Source organism: Scyliorhinus torazame, chromosome 5, assembly GCF_047496885.1.
Source record: "Scyliorhinus torazame isolate Kashiwa2021f chromosome 5, sScyTor2.1, whole genome shotgun sequence".
NCBI classification, from domain to species: Eukaryota; Metazoa; Chordata; class Chondrichthyes; order Carcharhiniformes; family Scyliorhinidae; genus Scyliorhinus; species Scyliorhinus torazame.
Window position 1 is genome coordinate 155,688,596 of NC_092711.1, and position 27,129 is coordinate 155,715,724.

At 49.4% G+C, this 27,129-nt stretch overlaps 3 protein-coding genes and 1 long non-coding RNA gene across 6 annotated transcripts in view; 3 read left to right on the top strand and 1 right to left on the bottom strand.

Moving 5' to 3' along the window:
* Nucleotides 1–27,129, bottom strand: part of LOC140417987 (uncharacterized) — a gene marked incomplete at its 5' end in the record, with an annotated part of 79,678 nt that overhangs the window by 32,209 nt on the left and 20,340 nt on the right. Inside the window, 2 exon segments of the mRNA XM_072501418.1 lie at nt 6,344–6,353; nt 19,501–20,363. Coding sequence (XP_072357519.1) covers nt 6,344–6,353; nt 19,501–20,363 — 873 coding nt within the window.
* LOC140420204 (uncharacterized) lies at nt 4,731–9,765 on the top strand. 3 transcript variants are annotated; one of them, XM_072504231.1, is made up of 2 exons: nt 4,731–4,893; nt 7,742–9,765. In XM_072504231.1, exon 2 carries the CDS (start codon nt 8,098–8,100, stop codon nt 9,193–9,195), a length of 1,098 nt encoding a protein of 365 aa, XP_072360332.1. In that variant the 5' UTR covers nt 4,731–4,893; nt 7,742–8,097; the 3' UTR covers nt 9,196–9,765. The 3 variants fall into 3 exon arrangements, with proteins under 3 accessions (XP_072360332.1, XP_072360331.1, XP_072360334.1); XM_072504230.1 differs by having other exon boundaries at nt 4,737–5,141; XM_072504233.1 differs by lacking the exon at nt 4,731–4,893 and adding an exon at nt 5,337–7,416.
* Nucleotides 21,060–24,237, top strand: LOC140420218 (uncharacterized). Its single transcript, XR_011946229.1, has 2 exons — nt 21,060–21,491; nt 22,390–24,237. It is a non-coding gene; the product is annotated as an uncharacterized lncRNA (long non-coding RNA).
* LOC140420215 (large ribosomal subunit protein P1-like) lies at nt 25,256–25,667 on the top strand. Its single transcript, XM_072504247.1, has one exon. The coding sequence runs from the start codon at nt 25,338–25,340 to the stop codon at nt 25,665–25,667; it is 330 nt and encodes a 109-aa protein (XP_072360348.1). The 5' UTR covers nt 25,256–25,337.

Genomic DNA, 27,129 nt, shown 5'->3' on the forward strand with positions numbered 1-27,129 from the left:
CTCCTCCCTCCCCTCCCCCTCCTCCCTCACCTCCCTCCCTCCCCCTCCTCACCCCTCCACCTCCTCCACCCTCCTCCCCTCCCTCCCCTCACACTCCACCCTCCCCTCCCCTCCTCCCTCACTCCCCTCCCCACCTCCCTCACCTCCACCTCCCCACTCCACCTCCCACCCTCCCCTCCCTCCCTCACTCCCCTCCCCCTCACCTCCCCTCCCCCTCCTCCCTCACTCCCCTCCCTCCCCCTCACTCCCCTCCCCTCCTCCCTCCCCTCCCCATCCCCTCCTCCCTCACTCCCACCCTCCCACACTCCCCTCCTCCCTCCCTCCCTCCCTCCCACTCCCTCCCTCCTCCTCCCCTCCTCCCACACCTCACACCCTCCCCTCCTCCCTCACTCCTCCCTCCCCTCCCACTCCTCCCCTCCCCACCCACCCTCCCCCTCCTCCCCTCACCCACCCCTCCCCTCACTCCCTCCCACCTCCCACACCACCTCCCCTCCACCCTCACTCCCCTCCCCTCCACCTCACTCCCCTCCCTCCTCCCTCACTCCCCTCCCCTCCTCCCTCACTCCTCCCTCCTCCACACTCCCCTCCCCTCCCTCACTCCTCCCTCCTCCCTCACTCCCCTCCCCTCCTCCCTCACTCCCCTCCCCTCCTCCCTCACTCCCCTCCCCTCCTCCCTCACACCCCTCCCTCCTCCCTCACCACCTCCCCCTCCCCTCACTCCCCTCCCCTCCCCTCCCTCCCCTCCCTCACCCCACTCCCTCCCTCCTCCCTCACTCCCCTCCCCTCCTCCCTCACTCCCCTCCCCTCCTCCCTCACTCCCCTCCCTCCTCCCTCTCCCTCCCCTCCTCCCTCACTCCCCTCCCTCACTCCCCCTCCCCTCCTCCCTCACTCCCCTCCCCTCCCTCCCTCACTCCCCTCCCCTCCTCCCTCACTCCCCTCCCCTCCCTCCCTCCACTCCTCCTCCCCTCCTCCCTCACTCCCCTCCCTCCTCCTCACTCCCCTCCCCTCCTCCCTCACTCCCTCCCTCCTCCCTCACTCCCCTCCCCTCCTCCCTCACTCCCCTCCCCTCCTCCCTCACTCCCCTCCCTCCTCCCCCTCACTCCCCTCCCCTCCTCCCTCACTCCCCTCCCCTCCTCCCTCACTCCCCTCCCCTCCTCCCTCACTCCCTCCCTCTCCCTCACTCCCCTCCCCTCCTCCCTCACTCCCCTCCCCTCCTCCCTCACTCCCCTCCCCTCCTCCCTCACTCCCCTCCCTCCTCCTCACTCCCTCCCTCCTCCCTCACTCCCCTCCCTCTCCCCTCCCCTCCTCCCTCACTCCCCTCCCCTCCTCCCTCACTCCCCTCCCCTCCTCCCTCACTCCCTCCCCTCCTCCCTCACTCCCCTCCTCCTCCTCACTCCCCTCCTCCCTCACTCCCCTCCTCCCTCACTCCCCTCCTCCCTCACTCCCCTCCCTCCTCCCTCACTCCCCTCCCTCCTCCCTCACTCCCCTCCCCTCCTCCCTCACTCCCCTCCCCTCCTCCCTCACTCCCCTCCCCTCCTCCCTCCCCTCCCCTCCTCCCTCCCCTCCCCTCCTCCCTCACTCCCCTCCCCCTCACTCCCCTCCCCTCCTCCCTCACTCCCCTCCCTCCTCCCTCACTCCCCTCCCTCCTCCCTCACTCCCCTCCCCTCCTCCCTCACTCCCCTCCCTCCTCCCTCACTCCCCTCCCCTCCTCCCTCACTCCCCTCCCTCCCTCACTCCCCTCCTCCCTCACTCCCCTCCTCCCTCACTCCCCTCCCTCCTCCCTCACTCCCCTCCCCTCCTCCCTCACTCCCCTCCCCTCCTCCCTCACTCCCCTCCCCTCCTCCCTCACTCCCCTCCCCTCCTCCCTCCCCTCCCCCCTCCCCTCCTCCCTCACTCCCTCCCCCCTCACTCCCCTCCCCTCCTCCCTCACTCCCCTCCCCTCCTCCCTCACTCCCCTCCCCTCCTCCCTCACTCCCCTCCCCTCCTCCCTCACTCCCCTCCCCTCCTCCCTCACTCCCCTCCCCTCCTCCCTCACTCCCCTCCCCTCCTCCCTCACTCCCCTCCCCTCCTCCCTCACTCCCCTCCCCTCCTCCCTCACTCCCCTCCCCTCCTCCCTCACTCCCCTCCCCTCCCCTCCTCCTCACTCCCCTCCCCTCCTCCCTCACTCCCCTCCCCTCCTCCCTCACTCCCCTCCCCTCCTCCCTCACTCCCCTCCCCCTCCCTCACTCCCCTCCCTCCTCCCTCACTCCCCTCCCCTCCTCCCTCACTCCCCTCCCCTCCTCCCTCACTCCCCTCCCCTCCTCCCTCACTCCCCTCCCCTCCTCCCTCACTCCCCTCCCCCCTCACTCCCCTCCCCTCCTCCCTCACTCCCCTCCCCTCCTCCCTCACTCCCCTCCCCCCTCACTCCCCTCCCCCCTCACTCCCCTCCCCTCCTCCCTCACTCCCCTCCCCTCCTCCCTCACTCCCCTCCCCTCCTCCCTCCCCTCCTCCCTCACTCCCTCCCCTCCTCCCTCACTCCCCTCCCCTCCTCCCTCACTCCCCTCCCCTCCTCCCTCACTCCCCTCCCCTCCTCCCTCACTCCCCTCCCCTCCTCCCTCACTCCCCTCCTCCCTCACTCCCCTCCCCTCCTCCCTCACTCCTCCCCTCCCCTCCTCCCTCACTCCCCTCCCCTCCTCCCTCACTCCCCTCCCCTCCTCCCTCACTCCCCTCCCCTCCTCCCTCACTCCCCTCCTCCCTCACTCCCCTCCCCTCCTCCCTCACTCCCCTCCCCTCCTCCCTCACTCCCTCCCCTCCTCCCTCACTCCCCTCCCCTCCTCCCTCACTCCCCTCCCCTCCTCCCTCACTCCCTCCCCTCCTCCCTCACTCCCCTCCCCTCACTCCCCTCCCCTCCCCCCTCTCCCCTCCCCTCCCCCTCTCCCCTCCCCTCCCCCTCCTCCCTCCCCTCCCTCCTCCTCACTCCCCTCCCCCTCACTCCCCTCCCCTCCTTCCTCACTCCCCTCCCCCTCCCCCTCACTCCCCTCCCCTCCTCCCTCACTCCCCTCCCCTCCTCCCTCACTCCCCTCCTCCCTCACTCCCCTCCCCCCTCACTCCCCTCCCCCCTCACTCCCCTCCCCTCCTCCTCACTCCCCTCCCCTCCTCCCTCACTCCCCTCCCCTCCTCCCTCCCCTCCCCCTCACTCCCCTCCCCTCCTCCCTCCCTCCCCCTCACTCCCCTCCCCTCCTCCCTCCCCTCCCCCTCACTCCCCTCCCCTCCTCCCTCACTCCCCTCCCCTCTCACTCCCCTCCCCCTCACTCCCCTCCCTCACTCCCCTCCCCTCCTCCCTCACTCCCTCCCCTCCTCCCTCACTCCCCTCCCCTCCTCCCTCACTCCCCTCCCCTCCTCCCTCACTCCCCTCCTCCCTCACTCCCCTCCTCCCTCCCCTCCCCTCCCCCCTAGCAGTTGACGGGCAACTCATTCATTTTAATGAAGACGATCCTCCCTCGCCATGAAATCCAAAGATCCGACCACCGGGCAAGGTCCCACCTAATAGTCACCATCAGCTGTGGAAAGTTGGCCCCATATAGCTGTCTGAAAGGGGGGGGGGTCATTGACATTCCCAAATATCTAAATCCCAAGGGGGAACCATCCGATGGGGAAGTTAACAAGATGAGGGGCCTTATCCCTCAACCCCTCCCCACCGGCATTCAGTGACCCCAGACTCCACTGGTCCCTTTGGAAGAGAAATCCAGAGAATCACAACCCTCTGAGGGAAGAGATGACTATAAATATATAACATAGCTACAGCACAAAATTACACGATTGAAATAATAATATACTTCATTATAGAACCATAAACAATATATCTAATATGTACCAAATAACAACACTGGACATATCTCTGTCAGATATTAATTTACTGACCCCTTAAATGTCATCATCTCCTGGGGAAAGCAGCCCTTAAATTCTGAACTTCAGGAAACAGACCATTCTTTTAGCCAAATAAATAAATGTGTCAAGCTGAGGGAGCAAAGGATGTCAATGTCTTTAAGACAGTAAGAAGTCTTACAACTCCAGGTTCAAGTCCAACAGGTTTCTTTCGATATCACTAGCTTTCGGAGCGCTAGTGAGAACAAACCTGTTGGACTTTAACCTGGTGTTGCAAGGCTTCTGACTGTGCTCACCCCAGTCCAACGCCGGCATCTCCACACAATGTCTTTAAGAGAGAGAGACCTGGGCCAAGCTTTCCAGAGTCTGCACCCTCCCTGGATTCACTTCCTTTCAATTGAAGGTCAGAATGAGAAAAGAAATGGAAAGGGGGAGAAAATAAAGTGTTTTACTCACAGATGTTGGAGACAGGATGAGGTTTTACCTTCACTTCCGCTGTGACATCACAATGGAGCCCTCCCTGAATCAGCCAATAGGAATTACTCTATTCCGCGGAGTCGTCACTGGGTTCCAGTGCGCAGACGTGGGAGCCCCGCCCGTTCGAGCCCCGCCCGTTCAACCCACCCACCCTCCACACCTCCTCGAGACAAGGTTTCCAGGCAACCGGCTGACGGCTCCGACCAGAGCTGGAAGCCGCTCGGTGTTCTCCCCCCTGCCTGAGACTGCGCATGTCTAAAGGAGAGTGGATGCTGCGCATGTGCGGGGGAGCTGACTTCATGCTGAGGCATTGACCAATGGGAAGAGTTGCGGGACCGGAAGGACTCTGGTCCTCCAGCCAATCAGAGCGCGGGGTTTGTGTGACTGAGCTTCACTCCGGCGGAAACGTCCTCCTGGGCCTTCATCAAACAAACCTCCAGACGCCGCTGGTTCTCCAGCATTCTGCAACTTACATCAGCAGTGACGGAAATGATCACCCCCGCCCCGGGCATGAGCTTTACACGTCTGGAGGGGGAAATACCAGGGGCCGAGGTAACGGAAGAACTCAAACTCTTCCTGAAAATGTGCAGTGAATGAAGTATCTCTGATCAGGGAGGCATCAAACCTCCACCTTCTCGTCCTGGGGGTGAGCCCTCGAGCAGAACCTCCAGAAAACCGGGGGGGGGGGGGGTGTGGGCTTTACTTATGATGTTCCCTGTGGTGCAAGGGGACACCAGGTCGTTCTCGGCACGAAGAAGTCGGCGATTCTAGTCTGACATTGCTGTGGAACGGGAAAGAAGGTAAAATCTCCGCCCCTCGGGTGCAAAGTTCCCCAAATATCCACATAACCCACCTCCTCACAAGCCGAGACCAACGCCCTAGCTTGTAGGGGGGGGGGGGGGGGGGTGCCTGGTAACCAGGAGCTTATCTACCAGAGGATATATGTGGCCGTTGAAGTGACCAACCACAAAAGAGTTAGTCGAAGCTAACAGCAAAATGCACAAAAGCCTTCGCAATGAACTCCGGGGAGTCGTTCGGGCATCCAAAGACATTAATTATTGAAACAACATCTCCATGCACCAAACCTCTAATGATCACATATCCATCTCCTTTGTCCTTGGTACAGGTTTCAACCTTAAAAGGGATATTTTTATTAATAAGGATTGCCACACCCATGCTACTTGATGACAAAGAGGCAAAGAAAATCCTTCCCAACCGATCCAGCCTCAATTTACAGTGTACCTCATCATAGAATCCCTACAGTGCAGAAGGATGCCATTCAGCCCATCGATTCCGCATCTGCCTTTGAAAGAGGACCCTACCTAGGCCCATGACTCCACCGTGTCACTGTCCCCCAGTAACCCTACCTAACCTATTTGAACACTAAGGGGCCAATCCACCCAACTTGCACATCTTTGCCCTGTGGGAGAAGCCATAGAAAACCCACGCAGACATGAGGAGAAGGTGCAAACTCCACCCAGGCAGTCACTCGAGGCCCGAATTTAACTTGTGTCCCTGGTGCTGTGAGGCAGCTGTGCTAACCACTGTGCCACCTTGCCGCACCAAATGAGTTTAAGCTTGATGAGATTCCTGCAATAAAGCTATGTCGACTTTCACCTTAAGAAAGGAGAGGATTTTTTTCCTTCTGATAGGGTGATGGATGCCCCTGACATTCCCTGAGAAAATTTGCAGATTAACTGCCGCCATTAGCTAGACGACAGAGAGAACAGGAACATATTTTCACACCACAGTCGGGTATGCGCCATGACCCCCTCCTCCAACTCATTTTACACCAAAGGCACCAAAATCTCCCCAATCTGCTCCTTTCCCGGATAAAAGCCTCGTCTGTACCAGAGTAGGATAAGTCAACAACACATAAACCCTCCCATAATAACAAAAAGACAAAAGAATCACGACCACAACAGATTCAAGGGGACATTCCTCAATATGACTGAGGACCCGGAGGATTAACCCCACTGCCAGACTATTACCCTCGGGATACCTTCTCTAAACTGAGGAGAAGAAAAGAAGGGCCAACAGGGAATGGGGATCGCATGTCCTTCCCACATTTTAGACCCACCCGTGAAAACCTGCATCCACCACCACCCACCCGTTGGCAATGGCGCCACTCGGTTCTGCCATGATTAACGTTCGGATAATAGAAGAAAGACGATGGATAATAAGCACACGGCACATCTACCATAACTAAGATAAGATAATATGAGTCCCTGGGACACTCGAGGGAGGAGAAGAAGACATTCAATCGGCCCTCACAGAATAACAACTCCCTTCAACAGGATAAAAGATAACAAATTCAGACAACAAAACAGTGATAAGGAAAGAGTCTGGATTAGTTAGTCCGAGCTGCAAACCATCCCTCCAAATCCTTACCCTTCATGGATTTAATGAAGGCTGATGCAGTAGTCGGATTATCAAAAGACTTGACGGACTTGTCGGATACAATTTACAGGGTCTCAGGATAAAGCGACAGAATTCACTCCCGCAGCCTTGAGTTCCCTTCAAACTTCATCGAAGCCTCGATGCTTCGTTTGTGTGGCTGCCAAAAGAAGGAAATCCTCACTCCCTCATGGAGCCAGGTCCCACCTCACCTTAACTGTCTCCAGGACCCTCTGGTGATCTCAAGTTGTGGAAGCGAATGATTACAGGCCTGGGATGAAAACTATCTCTCGGCCTCAAAGACAGGATCCAATACCCTTTCTAATTTGAAACACCCAGGCTTCACATCTAGCTTGAGAAAACGTGGCAGCCGGTCCTCGAAGGACCTGACGGGAGCCTCACCCTCCACACCTTCTGGCAGGCCGACAACTCGGATGTTCTTTCTCTGACCCTCGGTTCTTCAAGTCCCCCAGGACCTCCCCCACGGCACTCAGACGGTTCTCCAAGGATTTAATTCCTGCCTCCGCTGAGGAGGCATCTTGCTCAACGTTCAGAATTCTCTCCTTGGGTTTGTCGTTCCTTTTCTTGGTGTTTTACAGCTCGGCCTCATGAGCTCACAGATATTGAGTCAGCTCACTCAGCCTCTGGTCAACAACACGGAGAATGTCGCTGACATAGGTTGGTCAATGACCCCACAAAATAGACGTGCAGGCTTGATGGGCTGAATGGCTGACTGCAGCTCCTGTTTGTTATGGTCTCTGTGTCCAGGACAGGAAGCAGTGAGCATGGATCTGTCAATCAGCTTTAATCAGCACCTTCAGGAGAATTGGGAGGGTGAATATTAGATATAGCAGGGTGAGAATGGAGAATGGTGTGTGTGGGATGGAGATTTACAACTTTTGGGGAATGAGAGAGGAAAGAATGTTCGATAGAAACTACAATTGTCTGTTCCGAATTTCTATCCTGTGCTGACAGTGATGTCTTTTGTAAATTGATTTTACAGGACAGTAGAACAAGAGGAATTACAGACAGAAATCTCAAACTTTACGTCTCAATCTGACTGTGTCTCAATTCCTTGGAACTGAATATCACCGGACTTTGAATCTAGAAGGAGAAATGTTTGTCTAATCTGTCGGCTTCAAAAGATTTTAACCATCAGTGTGACTGGAAAAGCACCGATCCAGACACACCCGAGTGAGAGTTATCCAGAACACTGACTGTGGAAAGAGCTTTAACCAGTTACACAGCCTGAAAAAACATCACATCATTCACAGCGGGGAGAGATCGTACACGTGTTCTGTGTGTGGATGAGGCTTCAACTGACTGCCCGACCTGGAGAGACACGAGGAGACCCAACACATGGAGAAACCGTGGAAATGTGGAGACTGTGGGAAGGGATTTAGAGCCCCATCACAGCTGGAAGCTCATAGACGCATTCACACTGGGGAGAGGCCATTCACCTGCTCTGTGTGTGAGAAGGGATTCATTCAGTTATCCGCCCTGCGGACACACCAGCGAGTTCACATTGAGGCGAAGCCATTCACCTGTTCTCAGTGTGAGAAGGGATTTACTACTTTATCGAGCGTGCGGATACATCAGCGAGTTCACACTGGGGAGAAGCCATTCACCTGCTCTGTGTGTGGGAAGGGATTCACTCTGTTATGTGCCCTGCAGACACACCAGCGAGTTCACACTGGGGAGAAGCCATTCACCTGTATTCAGTGTGAGAAGGGATTCACTCAGTTATCCAGCCTACAGTCACACCAGAGAATTCACACTGGGGAGAGACCGTTCACTTGCTCTCAGTGTGAGAAGGGATTCACTACTTTATCGAGCCTGCGGAGACACCAGCGGGTTCACACTGGGGAGAGGCCGTTCACCTGTTCTCAGTGTGGGAAGGGATTCACACAATCATCCGACCTGCAGATACACCAGCGGGTGCACACTGGGGAGAGGCCATTCACCTGCTCTCAGTGTGGGTTGGGATTCACTCAGTTATCCGCCCTGCAGTCACACCAGCGAGTTCACACTGGGGAGAGGCCGTTCATCTGCTTTCAGTGTGAGAAAGGATTTGGTGATTCATCCACCCTGCGGATACATCAGCGAGTTCACACTGGGGAGAGGCCATTCACCTGCTCTCAGTGTGGGAAGGGATTCACTACTTCATCGAGCCTGCGGATACACCAGCGAGTTCACACTGGGGAGAGGCCTTTCACCTGCTCTCATTGTGCAAAGAGATTCACTACTTTAAAGAGCCTGCGGATACATCAGCGACTTCACACTGGGGAGAGGCCGTTCACCTGCTCTCAGTGTGAGAAGAGATTCACGACTTCATCGAGCCTGCGGATACACCAGCGAGTTCACACTGGGGAGAGGCCTTTCACCTGCTCGGAGTGTGAGAAGGGATTCACTCGGTTATCCAGCCTGCAGACACACCAGCGAGTTCACACAGGGTAGAAGCCGTAAACCTGCTCTTAGTGAGAGAAGGGATTCAGATATCCAAACACTGCAGGAACCCTAGCGAGTTCACACCTGGAAGAAGCCATTCACCTGCTCTGAGCAGGGGAAACATTCAATGATCCGTCCTAACTACCGAGACACTAGCGAGTTAATTCTGGGGAGAGACCATTCACCTGCTCTCAATGTGGGGAGGGGTTTTGTGATTCAGCACACCTGTTGTGACTCCAACAAGTTCACAATAAATTACAGATGTTGGCTCCGTTGTTATTGTTTCTGCTCTCGCTGACCAGAAAAAGGAGTAATTCTGTTCTCTCTGCCATCTAAAGACTATCTCCAGATCATTTGGTGAATTCAGAGTGATGACTGCTCTCAGTAGAGAATTTAAACCTGATGTTCTTCTGTAAAAAGGATTTTTGTCTTACGGACGTTAAAAGGAAATTTTATGGATTACTTATAGTATTGAATTCTTTTGGGGGTGTATTTGAATTGATGGGTGCTAAGATGTTCACTGTATGTTTTAAAAAGGTTAACTGAGTTCATAGAATAAACATTGTTTTGCTTTTAAAATTACTTTTAAATTTCTGCTGTACCACACCTGTAGAGTGGGCCGTGTGCTCCCCATACCACAATCTAGTAAAGGTTGTGGGTCAGGTGAACTCCATGATACACTTTGGGGTTCTCTAAACCCTGGCCCATAACACATGGTATGAGGGGCAAGTTGTCTGTGGTAGATTGGGAAATTACAATAAACATATCACTGAAAGTGGCAACGCAGGTGGATAAGGAGCTAAGAAGGCAGACGGCATGCTTGTCTTCATTGATGTGGGAATTGAGTACACAAAATTGTCACGTTAATGCTGCAGCAGTACAGAACCTTAGTTAGGCCACAGGTGGAATATTGCCTACAATTCTGGTCCTCACCAGATTACCAAAAGGTTGTGGAGGCTTTGGAGTGAGTACAGAGGACGTTCACCAGGATGTTGCCTGGCCTGGAGGGTATTAACTATGAGGAGAGGTTGGATAAACTCAGATTGTTTTCACTGGAAAGACGGAGGTTGAGGGACGACCTGATAAAAGTTTACAAAATTATGAATGGCATGAACACAGTGGATAGTCAGAAGCTTTTTGCCAGGTTGTAAAAGTCAATTACCAGGTGACATAGGTTTAAGGTGCGAGGGGCAAATTTTGGAGGAGATGTGCGAGGGAAATTTTTTACACAGAGGGTGGTGAGTGCCTGGAACTCGCTGCCGGAGGAGGTGGTGGAAGCAGGTACGATAGTGACGTTTAAGAGGCACCTTGACAAATACATGAATAGGATGGGAATAGACGGATACAGACCCTGGAAGCACAAAAGGTTTTAGTTTAGTCAGACATCATGATCCGAGCAGGCTTGGTGGGCCGAAGGGCCTGTTCCTGTGCTGTACTGTCCTTTGTTCTTTGCTGTTCTTTGTATGACAATAGACAATAGACAGGCAACCACTCGCATTTTATTTACATAAAATATAGATTCCTTTAAGAAGCAAAAATTAAACAGCAAAAGTGAAGCTATCGTGGCGAATAAGAAAAGTTAAAGATTCCATTAGATCAATGGAGGAGACAATATAGTAGTGAGTCTGAGGATTGGGAACTTGTTTTAGAATTCAGCAAAGGAGGATCAAGAAACTGATAAAGAGAAAATAGAATATGAGAGCAAACTGAGGAGAACTGGAAAAGCTCCGATAGGAATGTGAAAAGGAAAAGATTAGCAAAGACCAATGTGGGTCCATTCCAGGCAGAGACAGTACAGTTTATAATGGGGAATAAGGACATGGCAGAGAAACTAAACAATGTGAGTCTGTCTTCACAGAGGAAGATATAGAAATCGTCCCAAAAACACGAGAGAACCAAGGAACTATTGAGCACGAGGAACTGCAAGAGATTTGTATTAGTGAGAAAGCAGTACTGGAGAAAATAATGGGATTGACAGTTAATAAATCCCCAAAAGCTAAATCTCGACATCCCAGAGTGTTGAAAGAGGTGGCTGTAGAGATAGTGGAGACATTGGTGATCATCTTTCAAAATTCTACAGATTCTGGAATGGTTCCTGCAGATTGGAAGGTGGTAAATGTATCCCCACTATTTAAGGAGAGAGAGAGAAAATGGGGAACCACAGACCCATTAGCCTGACATCTGTATGAGGGAAAATGCTACAATCTATTATAAAGGATGTGATAACATACGAATTAGGAGCAGGACTAGGCCACTCGGCCCCTCGAGCCTGCTCCACCATTCAATAAGTTCCCGGCTGATCTGATTGCGACCTCAACTACACAGAGGCTCCTTGGAAAATAAATCTTGGGAGAGCATAAGAATATTCTTTATTATAATCATCTTTATTATTGTCACAAGTAGGCTTACATTAACACTGCAATGAAGTTACTGTGAAAATCCCCTAGTCGCCACACTCAGGCACCTGTTCGGGTACAGAGAGGGAGAATTCAGAATGGCCACGTCTTTTGGGACTTGTGGGAGGAAACCGGAGCACCCTGAGGAAACCCACGCAGTTTTGGGGAGAACGTGCAGACTCCGCACAGACAGTGACCCAAGCCGGGAATTGAACCCAGGTCCCTGGAGCTGTGTAGCAACAGTGCTAACCACTGTGCCTCCGTGCCGCTGTGTCAGTTGTGTGGAACAAGGAAATGGCAGAGGAGTTAAACAGATATTTTGCATCAGTCTTTACGGTGGAAGATACTTCGAATATCCCATTAATACTAAAGAATGTGGAGGAAGCAATTAAATACCATCGTTGGAGAAGTTGTATTGGACAAACTAATGGGGATAAGATAAGTCCCCTGGATGACTGCAGCCTAGGATCCTAAAAGAAATGGCTACAGAGATAGTAGATGCATTGATTGTAATTTTCCAAAAATCCTTGGATTCTGGAGAAGTATCAGAGGATTGGAAAACTGCCAATGTGACAACCCCCCGATTCAGAATGGGAGGGAGGCAAAAATGAGACACTATAGGGCGATTAGCCTAACATTTATTATTGATAAAAATGTTGGAATCAATTATTAGGAAGTAATAGCAGCACATTGAGAAAATCATAATCTAATCAAGCAGAGTCAGCATGGCTTTGTGAAAGGGAAACCGTGTCTGACTAATTTATCAGAATGTTTCGAGGAAGTTTCAACCAGAGTGGATAGAGGGGGACCAGTAGATGTGTTGTATTTAAACTTCCAGAAGGCCTTTGACAAGGTACCTCACAAAACGTTAAGTCATGAGATAAGAACCCATGGTGTTGCCGTGGATAGAGAATTGGCTAATGAGCAGGAAACAGTGAGTGGGGATAAGGGGCTCTTTTTCAGGTTGGTGACCTGTAACCAGTGGGGTTCCACAGGGGTCAGTGCTGGGATCGCAACTGTGTACTATATCAATGACTTGGAGGGAGGAAGCGAACGTACTGTGCCCAAATTTTCAGACAACACAAAAATAGGTGGAAAGGCAAGTTGCGAGGGGGATACTAACACTTTGCAAAGAGATATTGAGAGGTTAAGCAAGTGGACAAAAAGTTGCCACATGGAGCATAATGTGGGAAAATGTGAAGTTCATTTTGGAAGGGAGAACAAAAGAACAGTATTATTTAAATGGAGAAAAACTGCAGAAAGTTGCAACACAAAGGGACTTGGGGGACTTGTGCACGAAACACAGAAAGCTAGCAGACAGGTGCAGCAGGTAATCAGGAAGGCTAATGGAATGTTGGCCCTGATTCCAAGGGGGTTGGAGTATAAGAGTCGGGAAGTCTTGCTGCAGCAGTACAAGGTGCTGGTGAGACCACATCTGGAGAACTGAGAGCAGTTTTGGTCACCTTATTTAAGGAAAGATATTATTTCATTGGAGGCTGTTTAGAGAAGGTTCACGAGGATGATCCCAGGTATGGAGGGATTGTCTTAGGAGCAAAGGTTGAACAGGTTGGGACTCTACTCATTGGAATTTAGAAGAATGAGAGGTGATCTAATTGAAACATACAGGATTCTTAAGGAGCTTCACAGGGTAAATGCTGAGAGGATGGTTCCCTTCATGGGAGAGTCTAGGACCAGAGGGCATCCTCTCAGAATAAAGAGGAGCCAAATTAAGACTGAGATGAGGAGGAAAGTCTTCTGGGAGTCTTTGGAACTGAGAGTTGTGGGGACAGAGTCCTTGTGTATATTTAAGGCCGAGATAGATTGTTGATCAGTGAGGGAACCGAGGATTACAGGGAAAGGGCAGGAAAGTGAACGTGAGAAATGTCAGATCAGCTGTGATCCTATTGAAAGATGGACCAGGCTGGAAGGGCCGAATGGCCTACTCCTGTTCCTATTATGTCTGGTCTTAGTATGGTCTTATTCCCGCCTACCCTCCCGATAACCTTTCACCCCATTGCTTTTCAAGAATCTATCCAGCCTGCTTTCAAAATATTCAAAGACCTTGTTTCCACTGTCCTTTGAGGAAGAGAGTTACAAAGACTCCAAACTCTCTGCCTTAAATGGGCAAGTTGTTACTTTTAAAGTGACTCCAATTTCTAGATTCTCCCACAAGAGGAAACATCCTTTCCGCATCCACCCTGTCAAGGCCTCTCAGGATCTGAGACGGTTCAATTAAGTCACCTAAACTCCATCGAACACAAGCCCAGCCTGTCCAATCATTCCTCATAAGACCAGCCTCCAATTCCAGGTGTGAATTCATTAAACCTTCTCTGAACTGCTTCCAACACATTTACATCATTCCTTAAATGAGAGCAATACTGTACACGCTGCTCCAGATGTGGTCTCACCAATGTCCTGTACAACTGAAGCATAACCTCCCTACTTTTGTATTCAATTCCCCTCACAATATGCAATAACATTCTATTAGCTTTCCTAATTACTTGCTGTACCTGTATACTCGCCTTTTGTGATTCATGCTCTCGGACACCCAGATCCCTCTGAATCTCAGAGCTCTGCAATCTCTCACCATTTAGATAATAAGCTTTTTTAATCTTCCTGCCACGTGGACCATGACACATTTTCCCATGTTATTCTCAATTTGCCAGATTTCCTCCTGCTCATTTAACATATAACTTTGTAACCTCCTTATGTCCTCTTCACAATTTACTTTCCTGCTTATCTGTGTACCTCTGGAACATAGGAGCAGAAGTTGGCCATTCAGCCCATCAAGCCTGCTCCACAATTCAATACGATGGCTGATTATCCACTTCAATGCCTTTTCCCCCACACTATCCCCATATCCCTTTGTTATTGGTATTTAGAAATCTGTCAGTCTCTGCTTTAAACACACTCCATGACTGAGCTTCCACAGCCCTCTGGGCTAGAGAATTCCAAAGATTCACAACTTGTAGATTTCTATTGATCAAATGATTGCCCTGTTCTATTCCCATATCTCTGCCAGTTTATTTCCCTCAAAAGCCCACCCAATTTCTTTTTGGAAACAGTCCATCATCTCCGCTTCTACCCCCCTCCTCAGAAGTGGGTTTCAGGTATTTCCCAAATACTGCCAAACTCTGGTTCAAGATTTTCCTCAAAAGTAAACGAGAACCAGAGGGCAAAGAAGGAGGCCATTCCCATGCTAGCTCTTTGAATGAACAATCGATTTGGTCCCATCACCCTGCAAGTTTATTTTCCTACAGAATCTATTCAGTTCCCTTTTGAAAGTTACAGTAGAATTTACTTCCTGCACCATTGTCAGGCAGTGAATCCCAAATCACAACTCGTTCTGTTTTAAATACTTTCACGATACGCTGTGTTTGGATTTTCACGGGGGATTTGAAATGGAGAGAAAGACATGGTTGTACAAAATCAAGTCTCAGTCTTTATTGATGATCTTCATGAGTGGACCGAGTGTGATATATCCAGGTTTGGGCACTAGTTCTGAAAATAAATTACATTTATTTGAGTGGCGCAATGGCACAGTAGTTAGCACTGTTGCCTCACAGCACCAGGGACCCATGTTTAATTCTGACCTTGGTCACTTGTGTGGGGTTTGTATGTTCTCCCCGTGAATGTATGGGTTTCTTCCGAGTGCTCTGGTTTCCTCCCACAGTCCTAAAATGTATGGGTTAGGTAGATTAGCCCTGATAAATTGCCACTCAGTGTCCAGGGATGTGCAGGTGAGGTTATGGGGTTACGGGTGAGTGGATATGGGTAGAGTGCTCTTTTGAAGGGTCGGTGCAGACTCGATGGGCTGAATGGCCTCCTTCTGCACTTAAGGGATTCTGTATCTATTTCTATAGCACCTTTCGTGACCACACAATCACCTAAAGCTTTTTACAGCCTTTGAAGTACTTTTGAAGTTTAGTCACTGTTGTAACGTCGGAAATTCTGGGTATGCCTCATTAATAATATTTTGTTTTAAAAAACAATCACTCGTCCAACTTCACTGTTGTAAGTAGCAAGGTTAAGGAAACCATGTTAAACTCTGAAACGTGACTGGACCTTTATTTTAAAAATTCATTCTGTATAAACCAAACTGTTTCTAGATACTGCTGAATGAGGCAAAATTGTTTAAAGAACAAATTGTTCCAGAATTTTGTAAAGCTATAGAAGATCATATATTGCCAAAGTCTGGCTCAAATCGAAGACCCATTGTTCAATCCAATCAAAGTTAGTAAGAAAGAGATTGTCTTCCATAAAACAGTCTTTTCCAACCAGTGGATATTGTATTAACCAAACGTATTAATTAAAGATTACTGTATTAATTAGCTGCCAGTCAGTAACAGATGATTGATTAAGAGCCTTAATTCAGTTACAATGAATCAAAAATGATTTAGTAGGTATAGTGAAAGACTGAGTTTTATTTGCTGTAAAAATGTAAAAGCTTAATTGCTGTGTATGGAAAGAATGTGCAATGAGGATAAATGTACTGGCAAGAGAGACCTTCAAACTCTGATTAGCCTCAACTTTTGAAGCTGTATGAATAAGGGATTGTTATAGAATCAGATAAAGGGATAGTATGAAACAGTTCTATTGTATTCCTGTCTAAGATAATGAGAGAAGGTGGTGTCAGTAATTGGGGATCCAATTAAATTAATCCAGTGACCAAATTGACCAATTGTCATATTACAACAGACCCAACTCTGACGTGAGGTAATGGTCACTTTGGGGATAAAAGCAGAACATCTGAAGGTCTTCCATGCTGGCCAAGTACTGAAGATTCCCGAGGCCGAGTTCCAAGGAAATTACTGTCAAAGGAGCCAGAGAGGGTAACGCTCCTGCAGACTGATTACCCGCATGAAGTTGTAAAATTCAATGTCTAAAAAGTTTCTTTGAATAAACTTTTTTAATTTAATATCAAGAGAATTCTGCCTTTGCCTTAATTGCCTTGTCTGAACCAAAGTGAATTTATTAAATGGTAAGTTGGAGGTGGCTGAAATCAATAAAGTTCCAGGTAACAAGTTCAGAAAACATAAATCTTCAATTTAAAAACTTGAATTTCTATAGCACATTTCACAACCACAGGATATCCCAAAGTGCTTTAAAGCAAATGAAGTACTTTTGAAGTGTAGTCACTGTTGGGCAGCACAGTAGCGCAAGTGGATAGCACTGTGGCTTTGCAGCGTCAGGGTCCCAGGTTCGATTACCCGCTGGGTCACTGTCTGTGCGGAGTCTGCACGTTCTCCCCGTGTCTGTGTGGGTTTCCTCCGGGTGCTCCGGTTTCCTCCCACAGTCCAAAGACGTGCAGGTTAGATGGATTGGCAATGATAAACTTCCCTTAGTGACCAAAAAGGTTAGGAGGGGTTACGGGAATAGGGTGGAGGTAAGGGCTTAAGTGGGTCAGTGCAGACTTGACGGGCCGAATGGGCACCTTCAGCTCTGTATGTTCTAATGTTGGAAAAGCAGCAACCAATTTACACACAGCAAGATCCCACACACAGCAATGTGATAATGAGCAGATGATGTGTTTTTAGTGATGTTGATTGAGGGATAAATATTGACCGGGACACCGGGGATAACTCCCCTGCTCTTCTTCAAAATAGTGGCTATGGGAACTTTTACACCCACCTGAGAGGGGCAGACAGGGCCTCAGTTTAACATCTTATTTGAAAGAAGGCTGTTCTGACAGTGCAGCACTCCCTCAGTGCTGGGATGAGGAACAATGAAACTGAATTTAGCCCACACGTCCCTGGACTGGGATTTGAATCCACAACCATCTGACTCAGAGGTGAGAGAGCTGCCCACTGAGCCACAGCTGACACTAGAGACAATACAAAGTTAGAAATGGAAAGTTACCCACTAAAAACCCCACCCACCCTTTGCCTCCAGTGCCTAAATCTATTAATAAACACCCCAGCATAAATAACATGTTTGACTGACAAATGATGAAGTGTTGGTTTAGAGCCACTAGTTTCGAATTTCCATTTGAGCCTCGGGCACCTTTCTGTCTCTATAGCTCGTGTCAATGACAGCCAGGCGACGGAGCTGAGGCTGAATTTAGCTGAGAATAATTGGGGTCTGTGCCCAGTTGGGAAACTTCCATGCATGTCGCACTAATAGAGAGACAGGAAAGTGCTGGAGGTCTGACTGGGAAATGGGCCTCCAAACAATTATTAAATCGGTCACTCAGAGCTAAAGAGAAACCCGTCTCTTTAAATACTTTTACAGGAAAGAGGCTGCAATGAATCTGTCCCTTTTAGCCTGCACAAAAGCAGGAGGCTCAGATTCACAGGCTGCAGGAGGAGACCATTCAGCCCATCGTGCCCCTGCTATCTCATTGAAAGGATTCTCTGATTCATCCAACTGCTCTGCCCTTTCCCCACAGCCCTGCAAATTCTTCCCTTTCAAGCATTTACCCTTTGGAAAGATACAATTGAATCTGCTTTCAGGCAGATCAGAACAACTCGCTGTGTCAAAAATAAAATAAAATAACATCTCCCCCTCTGGCTCCTTTGCCAATTACCTCAAAGGGACTGACTTTTTGTGAAAGAGCCTGTCAGCCCTCTCACCCACTTTTCCTAAAGTGCAGTAATCTAATCACGAAAAGTCCAGAAAAATCTAATATTTTTACTGATAAAAGTTTATTAATGAAACAAAACACGGTTAAAAAACACAAAATGACTTGAGGATCAAAGACAACCATAGTAAAAGGATGTTCACAATGTTCTGGACCCAAATGGTTTCTCTTTAATTCATCTGTAGCCTGTTCCCTGCCCTCTTTGTGGAACACCTCCGCTCAGTCCACAAGCATGACCCTAACCTTCCGCTTGCTGCCATTAGAATTCACCACCTTGCTCTCAGGCTCACATTTCTGTCCTCGGCCTGCTGCAATGTTCCGGAGATGCCCAACACAAGCTGGACCAACAGCCCCTCATCTTTCGATGAGGCACTTTACAGCCTTCTGGACTCAACATTGAGTTCAACAACTTCAGACCCTGAACTCTCTCCTCCATTTTGATTTGTTTTTTTACTGAGTGCCAGTCTGCATCTTGTTTTCATGTTTTTTGCTTCCAGACAGAGCTGTCCTTTATTCTGCCATTAACACTTACTCTGGACCAATGCTTTGTTTCTTTCCCACAACCATTACCTCTCCCTTTTGTTCCAGGACATTTTTGTAATTTAATCTTACCCACCCTCTAACCAATCACTGACTTTCCCTTTTGTTCTACCTGACCTTCCCCCTCTTTCACCAGTGTGGTGAATGTATAATTACTGATAATTCACCAGTGCACTGTGTTATGTTATTCACCCTGTGGGCTCTACCTATGGGCCATTGTGTGGCTTCATCCACAGGGGATATGTTGGGGCATGTACGGGCTCCGCCCACTGCTCCACCCCCTTTACAGGAAGTATAAGAGCTGCTGACCTGCGGGGCCGCCTTCAGTCTTGTACCAGTCACAGGCAGGCTCAGTTCTAAGCTGATTAAAACCACAGTTTACTTCTCCACGTGTCTTCGAGTGAATTGATGGTCGCATCAAACCCAACACATTTCTCCCTCTCTTTAGTTCTGAAGTAGAGATACATTGGACGTGAAACTTCTGTTTCTCTTAGCACAGATGCTGCCAGACTTTTTTCCAATTCTGTCTGTATTTTAGATTTGCCTGAAATCAGGAAAATATTTATTGTGAAAGTTATAATAAATGTACTTTCAATTTTTGTGCATCGTTTCAGTGGAAATGTGCTCTCCCAGGCTCAAAGACCATCACCCCACTGGAAGCAAAGTCATGAGACCGGTTAGTCCAGCAGAAAGAAACCCTCCAACCCTCCCACTTCACCAAGTGTCAGAATGAACATGATTCAGTCCTGGATGTGATTAACAGCAGCTAAAGGAGTAGAATCCAAACTCTGTCATCACTAGTGAACTCGCTGGTGTCTTAGCAGGTGGGATGACTGAGAGAAGCCCTTTCCACACACTGTGCAGGTGAATGGCCTCGTCCCCATGTGAACTCGCTGGTGTTCCCGCAGGTTGGAAGACCTTTTAAACTTTTTTGTGCACTGAGAGCAGCTGAACGGTCTCTCCTCGGTGTGAATGTGCTGGTGGTACATCAGTTCTCGAGAACTTTTGAAGCTGTTGCCACAGTCAGAGCATTTAAAGGGTCTCTCATTTGTGTGAGTGACTTTGTGTCTCCGCTGGCTGGATAAATGAGTGAATCCTTTCCCACACACGGTGCAGGTAAATGGTTTCTCTCCAGTGTGAACTCGCTGGTGTGTCAGCAGTTGGGAAGAATTACTGAATCCATTCCCACACATGGAACAGGTAAATGGTCCTTCCCCGGTGTGAATTCGCTGGTGTGCCTGCAGATGGGGTAATTGAGTGAATCCCTTCCCACACTGAGAGCAGGTGAATGGCCTCTCCCCAGTGTGAACCCGCTGGTGTGTCCGCAGGTTGGATGAATCACTGAATCCTTTCCCACATACAGAGCAGGTAAATGGCCTCTCTCCAGTGTGACAGCGTCGATGAATTTCCAGCTCAGATGGTGACCTGAATCCCTTCCCACAGTCCCTACATTTCCACTGTTTCTCCATGGTGAGGGTGCTTGTGAGGCTCCAGTTTGACAAAAGTTGAAAGCTCGTCCACACACAGAACACGTTTACGGTCGCTCTCCGCTGTGAGTGCTGCAATGTTGTTTTCAGGCTGTGAAACTGGTTAAAGTTCTTTCCACAGTCACTGCAGTGGAACACTCTCTTGGGTTTGTGTGTGTCTCTGTGCTTTTCCAGTCACGACGATGTTCAAAGTCTTTTCCCACAGACTAAAAATTCTCTTTCCAGATTCACATCTCGATGATATTCAGGTCCTGATGAATGGAGAGACTCTGTTAAATCTTGATGTGAAGTCTGATTTGAGTTTCCCATCTGTAAATCCTCCCCTTGTAATATCCTGGAAAATGAGTTTACAAAAATCATCACTGTCAGTCGCAGATAGAAATTCAGACGAGACAATTCTCGTTTCTATGGAATATATTTTTCCTCCTTTTCCCTTAAAGTTGCAAATCTCCGTCTCGCACGCTCTCCCTCCTCCCTGGGCTGAAATCCAAACCCATCTCACCATCTGCACCATTTCTTCCCTCCACTCCCAGTTTTCACCTTCCCTCTCCCTGGATTCAGTTCTCCAGCTCCTGTCTGCAGACTGACAATAAAATCAATGAGTCTAATTGATAGGTTGGGGCCTCCAGCGGGTGTTTCTGAATCCTCCTCGCCCACCTCCCAGGGTTTCCTTCCTTCCCAGAGGTCAGAATCCTCATTGATTTGAGCCCAAAGTGGAACCTCTGATTTATTGTACCCTCCCCCTCCCGGAACAATGGGAACAGGGGGCGGGTCTGGATGACTGAGACAGGCATCTGGTCCTCCAGCCAATCAGAGTAAATAGGGGCGGGGCCTATTCTCGTTGTTTGATTCCCCCCCCTGAATCCTCCACTCACTTAACCGAGATGGCGGCCGTTAACCTGGACCAAGTTCCGGGAGGGAGAAATTCCGAAGGACCGAACCAGGTGAGCTGACAATTTTTAATAGGGCTTAGCCGACCACAAAGTGTTTCCAAACCTTCCCACCATCTCCTTAGTTTTCCTCGTCTTCTACAGGACGAACAGGGCCAACGCGCATCCTCCAAACAGTTCAACAGCTGCACTTGCTCGTCTCCCAGCCCAAAAGCCGTGATGCGCATGTTCAAGGGACAGGGGAAACTGCGCATGTGCAGTGTCCCCCTCCCGCGCTTCATGCTGAGGGCTTGACCAATGGGAAAACTTGAGGGACCGGAAGGACTCGACCTTCAGGCAATCAGAGCCCGGGCTTGTGTGAATAAGGATTGAGCTTAACGCAGACTGAAACTTCCTCCTGTCTCCAACATCTGTGAGTAAAACATTTTATTTTCTCCCCCTTTCCATTTCTTTCTCATTCTGACCTACAATTGGTCACTTGCAGCAACTGAAGGGAAAGGAAGTGAATCCAGGGAGGGTGCAGACTCTGGAAAGCTTGGTCCAGGTCTCTCTCTTAAAGACATTGACATATTTTGCTCCCTCAGCTCGACACATTTATTTGTTTGGCTAAAAGGATGGCCTTTTTCCTAATGTTCACAATTAAAGGGCTGGTTTGAGATGGCTGACATTTAAGCGGACATTAAATTAATATTGAATGGAGAAATGTCTACTGTTATATGGTACAGATTAGATCTATAATTTATGGTTATGTAAAGTACATTTATTATTATTTCTAGTTGTATATTGTACGCAACTATGTTATATATTTCCAGTCATAGAGTCATGATGGCACAGAAGCCGTCCATTTGACAACTCGAATCCATGCCGACTCTCAAGCAATTCTGTAATTCTCAACGAGCCTTCCTGTAACACTGCAGTACCCATCCAATTTCCTTCACAAATTATTGATCATCTGTACTCGACTAACCTCATAGGCAACAAGTTCAATATTCTGATCGATCTACCCTGTCCATGAAACACGTTTTAGTCCAGTAATACAGACATTCATCTGTGTGGCAGCCTGCATGCGTGTCCAGGACAGGAAGCAGTGAGCATGGATCTGTCAATCCGCCTGAATCAGCACCTTCAGGAGAATTGGGAGGGTGAATATTAGATACAGCAGAGTGAGAATGGAGGGAGAGTGTGTGGGACGGAGATTTACAGTTTTTGGGGAATAAGAGAGGAAAGAATGTTCCAGAGAAACTAGAATTGTCTGTTCTGAATTTCTATCCTGTACTGACAGTGATGTCTTTTGTAAATTCCTTTTCCAGGATATTCGAAGAGGCGGAATTATAGACGGAAATCTCAAACCAAACATGATATCAAAATCTGATAGTCACTCGATCCCACGGGTCTGGAATATTACCTGTCTTTGAAACTAGAAGGAGAAATGTTTCTCTATTCTGTCTGTTTCAAAAGATTTTAATCATCAGTGTGACTGGAAAAGCACCGAGACACACACACACCCAAGTGAGAGTGTTCCAGAGCACTGACTGTGGAAAGAGCTTTAACCAGTTACAGCCTGAAAAAACATCACACCATTCACAGCGGGAGGAGGCTGTACATCTGTTCTGTGTGAGAGTTCAACTGATTGTCTAACCTGGAGAGACACCAGAACATCCAGCACCTTAGAGAAACGGTGGAAATGTGGAGACTGTGGGAAGGGATTCAGGTACCCATCTCATCTGGAAATTCGACACACTCACACTTGGAGTGAGACCATTCACCTGCTCTGTTGTGGGAAGGGCTTCAGTGGTTCACTCACCTGCAGAAACACCAGAGAGTCCACATCAGGGAGAGACCATTCACCTGCTCTGACTGTGGAATGGATTTAGTACTTCATTCCAAATGATGAAACACCAACAAGTTCACACCGTGGAGACACCACTGAACTGCTCTGTCGGTGGTGGTATTGAAAATATGGAAAGATGTGTCATTTGAAACATGGAAGTCTGGCAATATCTGGTCTGAGAGAAACATGAGAGGATACAGGGAAAGATCCCACGAAGGGTTAACAGCAGCTGCAAAGAGCAGGATTATAAAATGCAGATTCCTTCTCCTAAACAGGCTTAGCAAACAAACAGGATTTTTGTATGAAGCTAAAAGCAATGGCTCACACCTTCATTGAAATTAATCATCTTAGTAAGCATCTGGAAAAGCATGGATGAGGGTTTCAGTTGAGTTAGGTGATAAATGTAAACCTTTCAAGTTATAACCAAGTGGATTTTTAGCATTACGCTAAAAGCAATGATTCACACCTTCATTGAAGTAAAATCAACAGATAGAAAATAATGACTAGGGGGTCAAATATATAGGTGTGAAGCTCTGCTGAAATCAGGTAAATTAAAGAAAACTGGAGACAACATGTCTATGAGAACACAAATTAGACCCAAATCAAAGTCAAAATTATGAGCTGGGGCCACAATTCAATAATAAAACTATAGAAATGACAGGAACCAAAATTCACACTCCTATTGAAATCAAAGCATTTTTGAATATCACAAAGGAACGTTGAACATCACAAAGGAAACAATATAATCAGGGATCTGTAGGCTGAGGCCATGCCCAAAATTAATACTTCGTCGTGTTAGAAAAATTCAGATTAAAGGTACCTTTTCCAATCCAAGAGAAATAAAAGTTACTTTACAATAAAGTCATAACTTAATAACTGTCAGAAAAATATATAACCCTGAGAGAGGGGCAGAGAAGGAACGAGAGAAACAGAGAAGGAACAAGAGAAGCAAGCAGAGTCAGCTTACAGTCAGCTCGGTCATGGGAAAGGGACAAAGCAAAGTAGCCCAGCTAAAATAGCTAATACATCTAAGGAAGACCAGAATTTAAAGAGGAGGCAGAGTCAGCTCAGAGACAGCCAGCAGAGCCAGCTCTCATAGCTCAGTACATGGGAAAGATAGGACATAGCAACCGAGCAGAACAGTGAATACATCTAAAGAAGACCAGATTTTAAAAAAAGATCGATTGTCAAGTTGGGCCTGAAGGTCCCCTCAACCAACCAGAAGGATCCAGAAGCAAGATCTTTTTACCTTTCTGTAAAGACAGTGATTGCAGCTTTTAAAAGAAAAAATTTAATAATAAAATAACTTAAAAGTTTTAACCTGAAACAGTGGTTATTCCTAAGTCTACTTTACTTACTTAGCAATGCGGGACCCAGGATCGATGCTACTAAGTGATAAGTGGATGAAATCTTCTGTGAAGGGATGGGTTATACCGGGGGATAACTTGAAAACATAGTTTCACCTGAAATGCACACACCGAAGCCTGCATAGGAGTCAGGGAGTGAGAATCTCTGTTCACCATTTAGAATGTTGGCCCTTTTTGGTATAGGAGGACTTCTAAGAATAGTGGTGAGTTTTCAACAACAGTGGGAAGGGATTTACTGAGTTACCCAACCTGCTGAGCCACGTCACAAACACTTAGGAGAGACCCTTTAAATGCTCTGACTGTGGGAGTGGCTTCAAATGGTTTTAGGTACTGATGGCCCACCAGCGCATTCACACTGGGGAGAGACTGTTCAGCTGCTCTCACTGCACAAAGAAGTTTAGAACGTCATTCGCCCTGCAGAAACACCAGCGAGTTCACACTGGGGAGAGCCGCTCTCCTGCACTGTGTTGGGAAGGGATTCAGTCAGTCAGGCCACCTGGGGAGACACCAGCGAGTTCACACCGGGGAGAGGCCATTTACCTGCTCTGACTGTGGGAAGCGATTCAGTGATTCATCCCAAATGATGAAACACCAAAGGGTTCACACCGAAGAGAGACCATTAAACTTCTCGCACTGCAAAAAGAGGTTTAGAACAGTGATCTTCAAAGTCGGGGGTGCGACTCGCTAGGGGGTCGTGGGTGTGTGTTGGGAAGGTCGCGGAGCCGTCCGTCACGGCACTCCCGATTGCGCAAATTTGCGCGCAACAGCCGCATCAGCCAGCTTTTAACTATGCCAGCTGCGAGCTGGCATAGTTAAAAGCTGGCTGATGCGGCTGCATATAAAAAAGTGCGCCGCACTGTGCGATGATCAGGCACGCATGCGCAGTGCGGCAGCATTTCTTTTATATGGTAAAAGGGCCGCTCGCAGCTGTCATAGTTAAAAGCCGGCTGCTGCTCGCTCTGTCTGGTTCGGAAGTGCTTGGTTCTTCTGAATGAAGCTAAGGCCGAGTTTCCCCCCCGGCGACTAGCACCATCGGACCCACCAGCAGAGATCCAGCGCCATGGCCTCCACCTCGGAACTCGCCTGGATCTACAGAACCCTCATCCTGCACAACGACGAGGTCACCGTCACCGAAGACAAACTCAATGTCCTGATTAAAACAGCTGGTGTGACCATTGAGCCTTTCTGGCCTAGTCTGTTTGCCAAGGCATTGGCTAATATTGACGTCAATAGTTTGATCTGCAACGTTGGTGCTGGTAGCAGTGCCCCAGCTGCTGCAGCAGTTGTTTCCACCGCTGCCCATGTTGCTGCTGAAGAGGAAAAGGACGAGAAGAAACAGGAAGAATCTGAAGAGTCTGACGATGACATGGGCTTTGGTCTCTTTGATTAAACGTGCCGTGCAACAACATTGTTACAATTTACAAAAAATAAATAAAAATTTAATATAAAAGCCGGCTGCTGCGGCTGAGGATCGAAAATTTGCACAATCGGAGACGCAGAAGATTTTTTAAAAAATTCTATATAATCTTCCTGCCTGAGGGAGGCAGAGAGCAGGTCACAGCCCCCGAACGTCGCCGTCATGTGCTTTGGGCGAGATTGTGATTCCTCCATTTTGTCAGCAGCAAACAATGTAAGAGAAAATGGTGGGTCGTGAAGGTCGGCTGACGTGGGTCGCGAAGGTCGGCCGGCGTGGGTCGCGAAGGTCGGCCAGTTAGTAAAAATGGGTCCCCGGAAAAAAAGTTTGAAAAACACTGGGCGGAAATCTCCGGAAACGGCGCGATGTCCGCCGACTGGCACCCAAAACGGCGCAAATCAGACGGGCATCGCGCCGCCGCAAAGGTGCGGAATGCTCCGCATCTTTGGGGGCCGAGCCCCAACATTGAGGGGCTAGGCCGGCGCCGGAGGAATTTCCGCCCCGCCAGCTGGCGGAAAAGGCCTTTGGTGCCCCACCAGCTGGTGCGGAAATGACATCTCCGGGCGGCGCATGCGCGGGAGCGTTAGCGGCCGCTGACAGCATTCCCGCGCATGCGCAGTGGAGGGAGTCTCTTCCGCCTCCGCCATGGTGGAGACCGTGGAGGAGGCGGAAGGGAAAGAGTGCCCCCACGGCACAGGCCCGCCCGCGGATCGGTGGGCCCCGATCGCGGGCCAGGCCACCGTGGGGGCACCCCCCGGTGCCAGATCGCCCCGCGCCCCCCCCAGGACCCCGGAGCCCACCCGCGCCGCCTTGTTCCGCCGGTAAGGTAGGTGATTAAATTTACGCCGGCGGGACAGGCATTTTAGCGGCGGGACTTTGGCCCATCCGGGCCGGAGAATCGAGCGGGGGGGGGGCCTGCCAACCGGCGCGGCGCGATTCCCGCCCCCGCCGAATCTCCGGTGCCTAAAATGGATTAAAAAATCCATTTTACATTTTGCAGCTCACCAAAGATGGAAATTTCTTTCTTTTTAAAAAAAAAAATGTTTTATTCTCCTTTTTCACGTTTTCTCCCACATTTACACCCATCAACAATAAACAATAATCAACAAGATATGTCAATCCCCATAATAACAACGATCCCATCCGCCCACCAACCCCCAAACCTCAGCCCACATGTTTACATAAACAAATGACAAAAAGGAATCAGGGATTACCCGTAGTCACCCTTAATCTACACGGCTCTCCACCCCCCGCCCCCCCCCCCCCACCCAACGCCATACAGCCTCTAAGAGAGTACCGTGCATGATACCCCACAGTTGTACCCCGCCCCCCCCCAACGTCTCCAGCTCTTCCCATCCACTGGCTCTTGTAAAACTCCTCCTCCCAACCTCGGTTCCCTCCCCCAACCTCGGATCCCTCCCCCCAACTCTCCACCGCG